Below are 13539 nucleotides of genomic sequence, written 5' to 3'. Positions count from 1 at the left end.
AACCTCTAACTTCACCATCAGCAGCACAGCAACAGAACCTGACACTCTCTGATTGGACGGTTCTGACAGCAATGCTTTCTGGGAGTTGTAGTTCGGAGTAATGATGGACAGTGAGGTTATTTGAACATTTGAACATTTTCACCAAGAATGAAAAAAAAACATTTTATATGAAAAGTTTTGTCCAGTTAAAAATATTTCGCCTCCGACCAAATGTGGAGTCAGACTGTGAGACTCGAGCAGCAGGTCTGAACACCTGATATCTGACTGACGGAGGGAAGCAGCAGGTGACTGAGTGCGAACTGAGGGTCAAACCTGGCCGTGCTGACATGACTGAGCCTGAGCCAAACACTGACTGTACAGTATGTGTGTGACTCATTGTATGGAGCCCCAAAGCAGCCACGTTTCACTGCATCCAGTGCTCAACACGCTACAGACGCTGCACATCCAGAACTATGGACGCTCTTGCTGACACATAAAAATATAACAACAAATAATTACAGTACATTAAAGTTGGTTTACAAAAAAAGAAAGAAGACAAAAATAAATAAAAGTAGTTATAAAATAACACCAACCAGACTAAATGGAAAATTGTTGACAATATAGACTCATGATAACAAGAGGTGATCATTCTTAAACTCCACAAGAGTAAAAAAATATGAAGGATAGTTTTGACAATTTAAATGTACAGTTTGTAGTTTCTGCCACTAGGGGGTATCTCACATTCAGACAGTAAGAAAAGACCATAGCTCTAGAGTTTATACACTGATTAATGATAATAGATTTAATGTTGGATGTAAAAATGTCAAACAATGACAGTAAAAAACTGTAAACTCTAAATAAGTTAAAGTTTCTGTAACAGTAAAACACTGTGATATCTCACGGGCAAAACCTTTATACGGCATATAAAGGAATTTACAAAGTTTTTGTTTTATATTTCAGACACAGAAAACCACCGTCACGTCATCATATGGTATTTTCATTGGGCACACTGTTTGTTTTGATGGTAAAAATGTGTATTTATACAGTAAAATATGGATTAAAACTCAACAGTACTAATGTTCTTTTACTGTAATAGTAGAAAGAACACTACTGTATTTATTATGGTAAAGCTGTTTTTCTTTTTACAGTGGATCAAAAAACGGGTTCCATAAATGTATAAAAGATAGTTTTTTCACTTTAGTAATTTTTAGGAACAGGGTCACTTGTAAACGTTCTCACTTTCCAACAACGTTTCACTCTCGACATCTCGAACTGAAGCCAGCGCTCAGAGAGATAAATGACACATTGGAGAGGATTCAACAGATCTGTCAACCAGTGACACAGATTCTGCCACTCATACTGCACACACACACCCACACCCACCCACACCCACACACACACCCACCCACACCCACCCACACACACACACAACCCCCCAACACACACACATTTTTTGACCCCCCCGCCCGCCCACCAGTGGAGCCTTTAAATAGAGCTCCTCTCCGTCTCTTCGGCCTCGGTGATCACATCCCCGCTGCCCGTCTTCACAAGTTCTCCTCAACCCAAAACCAAGGTAGATACCAGCACGCACACACACACACACACACACCAGAGCTCAGAAACTATCTTACTGTTTATGAAAAGTTTGAATTTTAAAAAACACACAAATAATTTAAAACCCAACAAAATGGGCTCCAAGCTGCTTTGTGCTCTTGCATAATGTATGTAATGTATGTGGTGGTGCACACAATAATAATTTAAAAAAGTAATAATTAATTATAAAATATAAAGTAGTATAATGGTAAGAATATGAGTATAAAACCAACATTGGACGTTCTTTGTGTATGAGCATGTGTTGTCCTGCAGCACATGTGCAGACACAGGTTGGACAGCTGCAGACAGACAGGCTGTCATCTTAAACCTGATTGAAGTTTGTAACTTTTATTTTCATTCAAAAAACATCTGAAAATGTCTCAAGATTCATAACAGTTCATGGATTTTATTGCAACGTATTTAATTTGGTAAAATGTGTGTTTTTATCTGCTTAAAGTACGATTATATTCATAAAAGGAAGGTTTCCTCATAAGCCATATTTATTTTTGGTGCTTGAAAATTAAATAGTTGAAATTGAAAATATTAAATTATGATTTTTGAGTTTTCTGAACAATTTTTAAAAAATCTTTGTTTCTAAAACTCAAAGATTAATTTTTTTAAAGGAGAAAAGTAAATTATGAAGCAAATTATCATTATATTTCAAGACTTTGACACAGAGTTTGAGATAAAACTTTAGTGAAGACAGCTGTTTTTTACTGCATATGCAATAAATAAACTAAAACTAAACTCATAATTCAGATTAATAAGATCTGTAATGTTGTGAAATGACATTCAGAGATCATTTAAAAACCTGTTTTTGTAGTATCATAAAGGAAACTACAACCTTGTGTTGTAAACAATAAAATAACTATAATAAGTCTTTGTACATCAGCCTTTGTAAACCTGTCACTTTGTAATTATATATTTTTCAGGCTGACAACAAATAACTGCTTTTTTGAAGTTGCAGATTTAAAGCAGGTTTTCATGCTGACTTTAAAGCCAAAAGCAGGCTTAAGTTTGTCACTTCATAATGCAATGAAATTCTCTCCTTCACAAACTTTAATTAACAGTTCAGAGTTTTCACAGCTTCACAAACAGTGACTGTAACTAAATTCCTTTAAATCTTATCGTATCTCTGCACGCAGATTCCTTACAAACGTCAGGAATAATCACTTTTCTTAACATGGTCCGAGCACCATGTGCTTCCAAACAGCTGCAGACACCCCCTTCCTCCCCCCTCCTCCCCCACCCCCGGTTAGTAAAGTCCTGATTGGTTCACTGAAACTGGGTGTCTCTCACTGATGTTTCTGAGTGAGTGAGCCAGTAGATCCACCAGTTATATATTTCTGTAGATGAAGTATTTTGTTTCCTGTGCAGCAATTGTCTTTATTTTTTTGAAAGAGAGGTCAGAGGTCACAAAGACGCTTCAACAAGAATAGTTTCTGCAAACTTTCTCTCAACTTTTCACATGAAAATGGATCCCTGCAGAATGTCGGTGGGGAGAAAACACAACCGCTAGGCAGGCATTTAGGGGTGCGTACCTAGACTCACCAGGAGGTGGCGGTACTCAGTGTATCTGTGGGAACTGCAAACAGACAGAAAACAACTAATTTGCAACATTTATGAAAAAAGCATTTCAAACTGAAATCAACCAAAGAGAAAAACTCAAAGTTTTATACCAAAGAATGAGCTGAAGATTTTATTTTATTTGAAGTATTTTGATTCATATTTTCTGCCTTCGAAAATTCAAACTGACGAAATACAAACGCTAAACAACATAGCGTTACTTCAGCTCTGTTTAGTTCTTAATGCTGCAAATGTGCTGTCAAATCAACAAATTCAGTACAACATAATGAACGAAACTATCTTTACACCTTTAGTTGGAATAAAGAAAACAAACAGAAAACAAGGAAGAAACGTCAGTAAACGAGTGAATGTGTTGTTCAGTTTGTCTGTTTTATTTCCCTGCAGCATTTTTTGCACATTTTGTTTTTTTCTCTTTTCCAAAATACAAAGGGTTTTTTCTCTGAACACAAACGCTCAAAAAATAATTCAAAAAACCCCTTAGATTTATTTTCTTGAGTAAATTTCTTCCTGGTAGTGGCACTAGAGGAAAGGCAAGGTGGTCACCAAACGTATTAGGGTTTATCCTCTGGGGACAATGAACATCCTCATTGAATTTCATGGAAATCTGGTTAATATTTGTGGAGCTACAGCACTTTAGACCAAAGCTGTCCAACAGAAACATCATGCTGCTCACACAACAAAAAAGGACCTGGTAATGATTCAGTTTGACAAATCAGCAGAATATAAGCTCCATCTGTGAGCCTGAATCCTAATTATACTCTCAGAAACAAGTATAGAGTAGCCTCCTCATGGGTTTTTCTGCTTTCTCAGCCTTAAGTACTGCCAGAGCCACCTGCTTTCAGTGGATATCAGCTTCACATGAACAGATACCAACAGGCAGTAAAATTAGAACAGCTGAAGCTTTGTCCAACATTACGAGCCGGTTTCGTCTTTCAGTGGATGGTTTCCGTGCTGAGAGAGAAGAAAACGTTGTCCAAAAGATCAGAGGCAGTCCTGATTTCTCAGCAGTTCGTCTTATGAGGAACAATCCAATATTATCTTCATAGTGGAAACTCAGGACGGGAGGAAGAAACGCTAGTCTAATCTAACAAATCTTTGTAGTTCTTCAGATGGGAGTGTATCTATGTTCCCCAGTTCAATATTCCCATTGATTTTCCTGTGAAAACCTGTGGCCTAAACATGTTCTCCTTGGCACATATCTAGGTCCTATCCCCTGACCAATTGGTAATCCTAATCCCAACCAATCTGGTTCATCGCAAACACCAACCATCTTCACTTTAGGGTCAATTCCAGCCCAAACAATTGATGCGACTCCAACATCCTCGCCTTGGGATCAATCCCACCTTTGGACATCCTTGGATTCGTGATACATTGCTACCCCTACCCTGAACCCTAACCATAGGAACATAGGACCCTAGGTACATAAGAACATAGGACCCTGGGAACATAGGAATGACCCCCATTCAGATGCAGTGGGAACACAAACAGAAATGTTCAGAGGGGATTTTCAGTTCCTAGTTTAATTCCTCTGGTTTAATAGTTCCTGCAGTGTTTGGAGGCTTGCCAAGGTCTTATTTCCCCCGCCATAGTTTCGTAATGCACCAACAATATTTGGTATATTACCGTGACATTACTAAAAATACGTGTTTTTCTTCTTTGTTGGTGTCTGCAGCCTTCTATCAGTAAAAATGGAGCGTACCTTCATTGCTGTGAAGCCCGATGGCGTCCAGAGAGGACTGTGTGGCGAGATCATCAAGCGCTTCGAGCAGAGAGGCTTCAGGCTGGTGGCTGCCAAATTCATGCAGGTAACCATGACGACAGCTGGCCAGCCAATGTTTTCAAACCAGGAAGTTAAAATTGAAAGAACATGTAAAGGAAACCAGAGGACTAAATAAATGGTGACAGTTCATAAAGTCTTCCCCACAAAGAAACATTGAGAGAAAAAATATGATCTTAAACAACACTGAAAAGGTCTCAGATTAATAAATATACAGATATATTTATTAGATTTAATTTGAATACTGTGTGTATTATTATTATTATTATTATTATTACTGTATGATACAAGATCATATGTAAGAGAATTCATATATATCATATATATCACATTTATGTAAAAGCTTTTATATAAACTATGAAAGGGAATATTTTATCTTTTGCCACCCATTGTTCTTTCTCTCAAGGTCCTCACAAAGATAGAAGCACAGCACACACACACACACACACACACACACACACACACACACACAAACACACAGAGCAGCTGTTGAGTTGTTGAATGTCGCACTGAAGGACTCACAGTCACATACTCAGTGTAGTTATTCCCAGCTGTTCTGTGTGTGTGTTTGTTGGTGTTAATCCCACAGTGATATGACCTCCGCTGTCTGTGTGGATTAATACTCTACAGGCAGATAACAGCAGTGAGGATGAACTCAAACTGAGGTTATCAGACTTCAAACAACCAGTTTTACACTAAACAATAAAAAATAGAATAAAAATGGTGAGATATAGAGTTGTGTGTCATCGGCATAGAGGAGGATAAAAGAGATCAAATTTGTGGAAAATAAACCTAATAAAAGCAAGTACAGACAGGAAATTATGTAAATGAATGCTAAACAAGACTAACCACATCCTGACTCCAGTTCTGTACTACCTGTGAGATTGATATCTATCCGTTTCAAAGAGTTTAAGACTTAATTTGTGATCAGGTATAAATATTCTGTACACACTAAAAATCACCAAATCATCAAAAGTGACCGTGTGTGGATTTGTTCATCTGTGTAATCACATATTAAACATGATTAAATCTGTGTTATTAATCATTTATTAAGTGTTTATACACCAGTTACAAACATATCACAGTCAAAGTTATACAACATTAATAAACCCTGTTTGTGCCTACATTAAAGTGTGTTATAAACCGTTTATTAAGTGGTTATAAATGCTAAAAGAAAATTCTTTATTATTTCATATGCTGTCAGATAACTGTACGTAAGGAAACTTTCTCCCACTGTGTCTTTGGATTAATATTTTGTATTTGGTGTGTGTTCAGGCATCTGAGGACCACATGAAGAACCACTACCTGGACCTGAAGGACATGCCTTTCTATGGTGGACTCTGCAAATACATGTCCTCTGGACCCGTCCTCGCCATGGTAACCCACCCCACACACACACACACACACACACACACACACACACACATATACACATATAGAATAAACACACAGAGACATCCTGCACATCTCGGGCACTCAAATCACTCAGATATCTTTCTCTTTTTATCTCTATCCACGTCATCAACAATCCATCACACCTCTCTCTCTCTCTCTCTCATTCTTTATGCACTCGCTCACCCAGCAGTTGTCCCTCTCTTCACACCCTCTTTGTTTTCAAGGTCTCTCTCCTTTTATGGAGCTGATAGTCGATCGCTGTCAGGATGTGTGAGAGGTGACCAACATAATATAGATTCCTCCTAAAGCATTTTTCTGAATGTGCGTCCAACTATCGACAGTGATGGAAGTATTCCAATGCTTTACTGAAGTAAAAGCACTAAACCGCCCTGTAAGAATACTCTGTATCCCTACAGAGATAGACCTTTAGTTCAACCAGAAACAGCCGGAATATCACTATCACTCTCCACCAGACTCCAGAGAAAAAAGCACTAATTTTACCTCACAGATCATCATAGCATTGTAACGCCTCCCCGAGCACACATGTGACAGGTGTGTTGGTGTGTTTGCAGGTGTGGGAGGGTCAGAGCATTGTGAAGCTGGTCAGGATGATGCTGGGTGAGACCAACCCTGCTGACTCCAAGCCTGGCAGCATCCGTGGAGACCTGTGCATCAACATCGGCAGGTGAGTGAACACTAACTAACACACACACACACACACACACAAACTCACTGCACTTTTTCTGTATCAGTTAACTCTTGTGCTACAAATCAGCACTAAATGTTAAATGTTACGTATCCTACATATAAACTGACAATAACATAACTAAATATTGACTGATCGACTTTGTGGAAGCACAGTTCCCCTACAAAATATGAGATAATGAGTCATAAATTATTTCTTGCATTGTTGGCCTTCCATAATCTGATGGAACATCATGTAAAGTTTATTTAATGAAACACACATCATGGTCCTTTTGAACTTTATTTTTTAGTTAACATATTAATGTACAGTTTTGATCACATTATAATAATCACTGACTCACAGTCTCATATCAGAGCTGTTCGTTGTTCCACTGACCTTCCTCCTCTGTTCCCTCAGGAACATCATCCACGGCAGCGACACCCTGGAGAATGCCAAGAAGGAGGTCGACCTGTGGTTCAAGGCCGAGGAGTTCGTCGCCTACACCCCCTGCGGCCAGCCCTGGCTGTACGAGTAAACTGGCCAATCACAGACCAGTAAACTGCACCCAACTGGACCCCACTGACCCTGTCCCTGTCACATTCGTCGCCCCACCCCCCCACAGTCGATCCTCTGACATGGTCTTCATTGATCAATCCCAAACATGTAGCACTTATCAATAAAGTCTCATGTTAACAACAACTGTCGAAGTCTCTGAGTGTTTCTGAGTGTTAATGACATTCCCATCAGCCTCAGCTGAACAAACGTTAGCATGCTAACCATACACTGTATACCTCCAACCCCCGCAGACAAAGACTGGTTTAAAACTCCTACCTACAAGGCACAAGCCTTTTGCACTATTTATATTTAATTTCCACTTTAGTAGTCTAGTAGTTTTAGTTTAGTTTTAGTCAAGTTTAATTTTCGGCTTATATTTTACACTCCATGTCCTACTTGAACAATGCATAGTGTATATACTTTAATTTATAGTTTTATATCTTCTAATATTAATAATATTAGTAATATTTTTATTGTGATATTCTTTGCCCTATTGCTGCTGTGTCAACCTGAATTTCTCCTCAGGGGGGTAAATAAAGGAATATCTTATCTTATCCATCTTGGCAGTCCTGACTCTACCGGCTCTGCGGACTGAATGAAGCCCACCTGTGACCGCACCCACCTGTCACTCAAAGTGGCCACGCCCTCAATAATGCAAAACTTTAAGCATTAATATAATTTAAATAGGTGAGTTGTATATAAATTCACCCTGTATAGTTGTGATAAACGGAGAAATTATCTATAAAGACCAAAAGGCTGTAAACATGTTTATTTCTGCCGTAAAAGCCAGCCTCTAGTGGCCATTAGAGGTAATGCAGGTTTTGTTTGCCTCAGTGTTGCAGTCACAGAGTTTGCTGTCAATGCCCCGTTTACATCCACAGTATCTCATTACTGTTGTTCTCTGGGTGTTTAACTACAGATAGTTAGTTGGATATGTCCTGCTAGTTGAATATCTGTTTTAAAATGAATGACAGAATTCCGATCAGTCTCCAACGTACACATTGCTAATGCTAGAATGTTAGCATATGTGTGTTCTTAAAAAAGTTTTTAACAAACAAACAAACAGGAGGAAATAGTGCATTTCTTGGGGACTATTTTCAGCAGTGGATTAATCCACAGTCAACAGTTTATGTTGATATAACGACACAAACTGTTGACTGAGATGTAGTTTTACTGCCGGTGGGTGTGTGCTTGTCATTCTGTACGAGAGGCTGCTTTTAGCGCGCAGAGGTAAAATAATCGAGCTTCAGTCGTTGGGCTCCACATTACACCCATGCTGACAGGGGAAAACGAACTCTAGAAAAGAAACATCAGCTGAAACCTACCCCCCTTGAGCAGCTGACCGAAACATCCCAAACATCAGGAGACCCTGCTGACCTCAGATCTGCTGGGTCCAGGATGGGAACACATCAGGCTCAGATCCAGATCCTGAATGTGAGGAGCCGGATCCAATTTACACTTTTAATACTTAATCTGCACACGTGTTTTGCTGATGACAATCACACTTACCTCTGTAATTAATTAGCTGTTGCAGGGATGATACTAACTTGGGTTACATCAAATATTACATTGCATTAATGAACAATGCTGGTCGGAGATTCAGCCCCAGCAGGCAGCAGCCTGCACTAATGCCACCATTGGTTTTAAGAGTCCTCTTTGTCCCACTTTATAGTCCTAACATGGTGTTCCTGCGCTCTGCTTTAGGATTCTATCAGCTGGTTTCACTCTTCATTTTTAAATTTTATTTAATAGATGTGAAATTAGTTGCCAGGAACATCCCTTGCTCAGTGGTTTCCAGCCTTTTTCTAAAACTGACTATATTTTCTGTATGTTTCATATTCTATTAATCAGTATCAATAACAGTAGAGAACAGCTGATAAACTGAACAATGAACCCAGACTGTGAACTCAATAACTGCCGGAAGTTTGTGGAAAACCAGAGATTTTATTATTTCCTGTGAATATTGATCAGAGATGTGTTTTTTGGATATGTTTTGTAATGTTTTATCTGTCTGTATTGTGTATTTTGTAACTAACAATCATAAATCTAAAACTATCTAAACTTAATGAAAAAAACGATTCTTCTTACACCCATTAAAATCAAGGCTTTGGTGGCCGATTTCATCATGTATCGTTATTATAACTCAACATTATGAAAAAGGACGTAAAGTTCTTAAAGAAGAACTACTGCAGAGTCAACCACGAGGTACTGAAATAAAAGACACAAATAATGCAGAACATGATAACTTCATTCTCTTCTCATAACTTTTTTATTGCATAAAAAATGTAAAGTGATTCATCTAAATGTAATAATTTCTTCACAATCATGCTGCCAAAAATTGCACAATGTATTAAAAAAAAGCTTCATGAAAGTTAACATCAGTACGTAACTACATTTCTTTTGTCATACACTTAGTATATAGATTTATATCTATATAGAGATTTTTTAAAAACATTTGTTTTGATAAGAGCTCAGTAAACATCATGTTCACAGCACGAACATGTGGACCAAATGGACATTAACAGACACAAATACATTCAAATATATTCATTCCAATGGCAAATGTATTTAAAAGAGAAATAAATAAAACCTCATCAGTCTTGGTTCGGTCTTTTCTGTTTTTTGTCCGCTCTGTCTTGCAGGTTTTGAAGGCTGCCTGTGAAGTCTGCATTTACAGATCGGATAACGGCTAAAACACAACACAAAAGCTTCATTATTGGCCATTTTGAAAACGACTGCCGTACCAAAGGAAGATCACATAATGTTAATAAACGCAGCCGAAGTTGCCGTAAGAACCAAGGGCGGCCGTGATTGCTAATAGTTCAGGAATTACCACGTTATGTAAGTTATAAAGTTTTCTGTGATCCAGGGTTGGGCAACTAGACGAAGTTTCTCATTCTGAGATGCTAAGTCTTTATTGTGAGATGCTAAGTCAATTTTTTGAGAATGTTTCTCATTATGACTTAATGTTTTTTTTTTTTTGTCACATTGGCGGCAATGGGCTTCCATACTTCAAACCCCACAGAAACCCTATAAAGCCCATGAAGTCATCGTTCCAATTGCTGATATACACACATAACATCACAAACTGACGAGGAAGATCATCAACTTGCAAACATGAATCCTTAAACTGAGCAGTTTCACCTTTAACACACACATCGAAAATGTTCTCCGTATACAAAATCTATCGCAAACTGCTGCGTCCAAAATACAACTTCTTCCCCTTCTGTCAAAATCGTTCCATAAAAACTTTATCAAACGTTAATATATCATCGATAGATAGCACCGTAATACAAAGAGGACAGTTTGACATTATTGGAGAGTCACGTACAAAAAGACAAAAACACTTAACAGACGACACACTAACACAGTAGTGCGAGTAACAGGTGTGAAGTTTAAAACAGCTACTAGATCAGTGTGGAAGATACACATACACACACACACACACACACACACACACACACACACACACAGCCCTATAACAATTGATTTGTGCGTTATCATCAAGCCTTTGAGAAAACAGGCACCTTGTGTGGGATTAGTATGGAAGCTCAATTCTGTCGAGAAAAGACAAGAAAATCTGACAAAAACAAAAAACTAAATCCCAATTATGAGATAATGAGTCAGAACTTTGACAAACGCACCTCTGACACTTCACGCCATTGTCCTTATCTTTTCTTTTTTTCTTGGCAGAAATGAGCTCCCATAGATTAGATTAGACAGGATTAAAAAAGACCAGTTTAGATTATAATTTAATCAGCAGTGTTAAATTTTGCACCGAATTTTGATTTTGTCGTTTTAGTTTAGTTTTGGTTATTGTTGATCTCTACTTCTTGTTAAGTAAGTTCACTTTCTCATTATGACTTACAGAATCTTTTTTTCTGTCACACTGGCAGAAATGGGCTTCCATATTTTGCACACAAAGTCCGTTTTTCTTTGTCTAAAATTGTCGCATGTTAAAAAATAAATACGACCTCACATTGAACCAATTATATTTACACACCAACTCCTGAAAACCCGATATTCCTGTTTTCTTTTTCTAACTGTGAGACGACCACAAAATCATCCTCACAGCTCCGTCTCGTATTGTGAATTTCCAAATCTAATATAACAACTCATCGGATTCAGTTTGGAAGGTTTCTACATGTAACAAATTTAATCGAATTAAGGATAAAAAAGAAAACATCAGAAAAATGTCAACTTGATGTGCAAGGGCCGAGAAAAAAATGACATTTTGCGTTGAGAAGCTGACATTTAACATACAAAGTTAACATCATATTACCTTTTTATAATTTCATGTTTTATCCCAGCAGTTCTGTTGCTGTTTGTTGAATAATTTCCGATCGGACTATTAATGATTTTGTCCATAAAGTTTTGTTAACCAATGTTAATTTAATTGATAACGTTCATTTGTTTTTGTTCAATAACATTTTTCAGCTTTAAAGTTACCTTTTATTTAGGTTTTCTAATTTTCTGTCAGTTTTTCATTGACAAAATTAAAATGACTAATTACAATAGATTGTCGTTTACTCTGTAGTTGTGTGGTCAGATGTAGCTGTACTGTCGTCAAGCCACATTCACTGAATATTACAAATAGTTGTGGACCTCCTTCTGATCACATCAGGGATGATAATGGAGAGATTTGGGTTGTGGTCATTATAATTGCGTCCAGAGACACAAAAAAGGGCTGGAGCTTGAATCAAATGCACACATTCAAAATTGTAGAAAAAAAATCACTCATGGCATTTATAAAGGACATTACTGCCATCTTATTGTGGCTACAAACTCCTGACGTGTTCAGATTTACACAGGCACAACTAACACTCAACATCACAGATAGAAAAGGTTTCAATCAAGTGGCGCTGACATTGTCGAGCCGTTACTGTCGGCACCAGCAAACGTAATCCGACACTTTCCCTCAAATCTTTGTTCAGCCGCCTTCACAGAAACACACGTTCAAAGGCATCTTTTTCTTTTTTCAGTTTGGCCGTCCGAACATACAGAGGCGGCGGTTTCCTCTCTTTTCTGAAATGCTCCATAATGTGCTATCTTTAGCACGTTAGCATGCTAATCTTTAATCTGAACTCAGCTGGGAATAGGGGTGTTTTGTTGCTGCTTGTTATTAAATTTCCAGGCAGACTATAGATAATTTAGTCCATATATCTTTTACTTTTGTAAACTAATGTTAATTTAATTGTTAATTTGTCCATTTTTATATATTTTATATATATTTTATTGTTTCCAAAGTTACTTTTTATTTAGCTTTTCTTAAATCCTCTCCTTAATCTCCATAATGTGCTAACTTTGGCACAGTAGCATGCTGATATGTTAGGAGGACTGTAATGAGTCTGCTACCGTGTTAGCATGCTAACGTTTAATCTGAACTCAGCTGAGAATAGGGATGGGAATCGAGAACCGGTTCCAAATCGTCTGATCCATCGGAATCGTATGCCTCCGAACTTATCAATTCCTTTATCAAACAAAGCGTTTTCTTACTCTGTTTCTACACTTTGTTTCGATTTGAAGACAATAAAACTGTTGCGTTCGTTGATACTGAATACCTGTGTATGCAGGAATCAATAAGGGAATCCATAAAGAATCAACAATGACACTAGCATCAATACAATCTTATCAATTCCCTTCCCAAAGTCTGAAGTAATTACGGTCATAAGTACGAAACAACTTTACTTTGGTGAATGCAATGCCCTCCTGTATATGATAAAGAACTTAAATCTACCATATTTAATATGGCATGGGATCAATAAAGTTTATCGTATCTTATTTGTAATACAATTAACTTTTTTAGAACAGTTTAATAATCTGATAATAATAATTATTACTAGAATCTTTTACAATCAAATATACTCTTCAGCGTTTTTTAAATAATCTCTATTATACCATATTATAACATTTTGTTTTTCCAACTTTTAAAAGATTCTTTTAATCATTAATAAACTTTTTGTGAGGT

At 37.5% G+C, this 13539-nt stretch overlaps 1 protein-coding gene across 1 annotated transcript; it reads left to right on the top strand.

Moving 5' to 3' along the window:
- The first annotated feature begins 1452 nt into the window (after positions 1-1452).
- LOC127374644 (nucleoside diphosphate kinase B-like) lies at positions 1453-7715 on the top strand. Its single transcript, XM_051420212.1, has 5 exons — positions 1453-1552; positions 4832-4964; positions 6212-6313; positions 6904-7016; positions 7434-7715. The coding sequence occupies exons 2-5, from the start codon at positions 4848-4850 to the stop codon at positions 7549-7551; spliced, it is 450 nt and encodes a 149-aa protein (XP_051276172.1). The 5' UTR covers positions 1453-1552; positions 4832-4847; the 3' UTR covers positions 7552-7715.
- Positions 7716-13539: the final 5824 nt, after the last annotated feature.

The sequence above is a fragment of the Dicentrarchus labrax genome, unplaced genomic scaffold (assembly GCF_905237075.1).
Source record: "Dicentrarchus labrax unplaced genomic scaffold, dlabrax2021, whole genome shotgun sequence".
NCBI classification, from domain to species: Eukaryota; Metazoa; Chordata; class Actinopteri; family Moronidae; genus Dicentrarchus; species Dicentrarchus labrax.
This window is presented reverse-complemented; position numbering and strand designations above follow the sequence as displayed.

Coding starts and splice junctions, on each gene's coding strand:
- LOC127374644 (XM_051420212.1), top strand. CDS start 4,848: ATGGAGCGTACCTTCATTGCTGTGAAGCCCGATGGCGTCCAGAGAGGA. Junction 4,965..6,211: donor TGGCTGCCAAATTCATGCAG/GTAACCATGACG, acceptor GTGTGTGTTCAG/GCATCTGAGGACCACATGAA. Junction 7,017..7,433: donor CTGTGCATCAACATCGGCAG/GTGAGTGAACAC, acceptor CTGTTCCCTCAG/GAACATCATCCACGGCAGCG.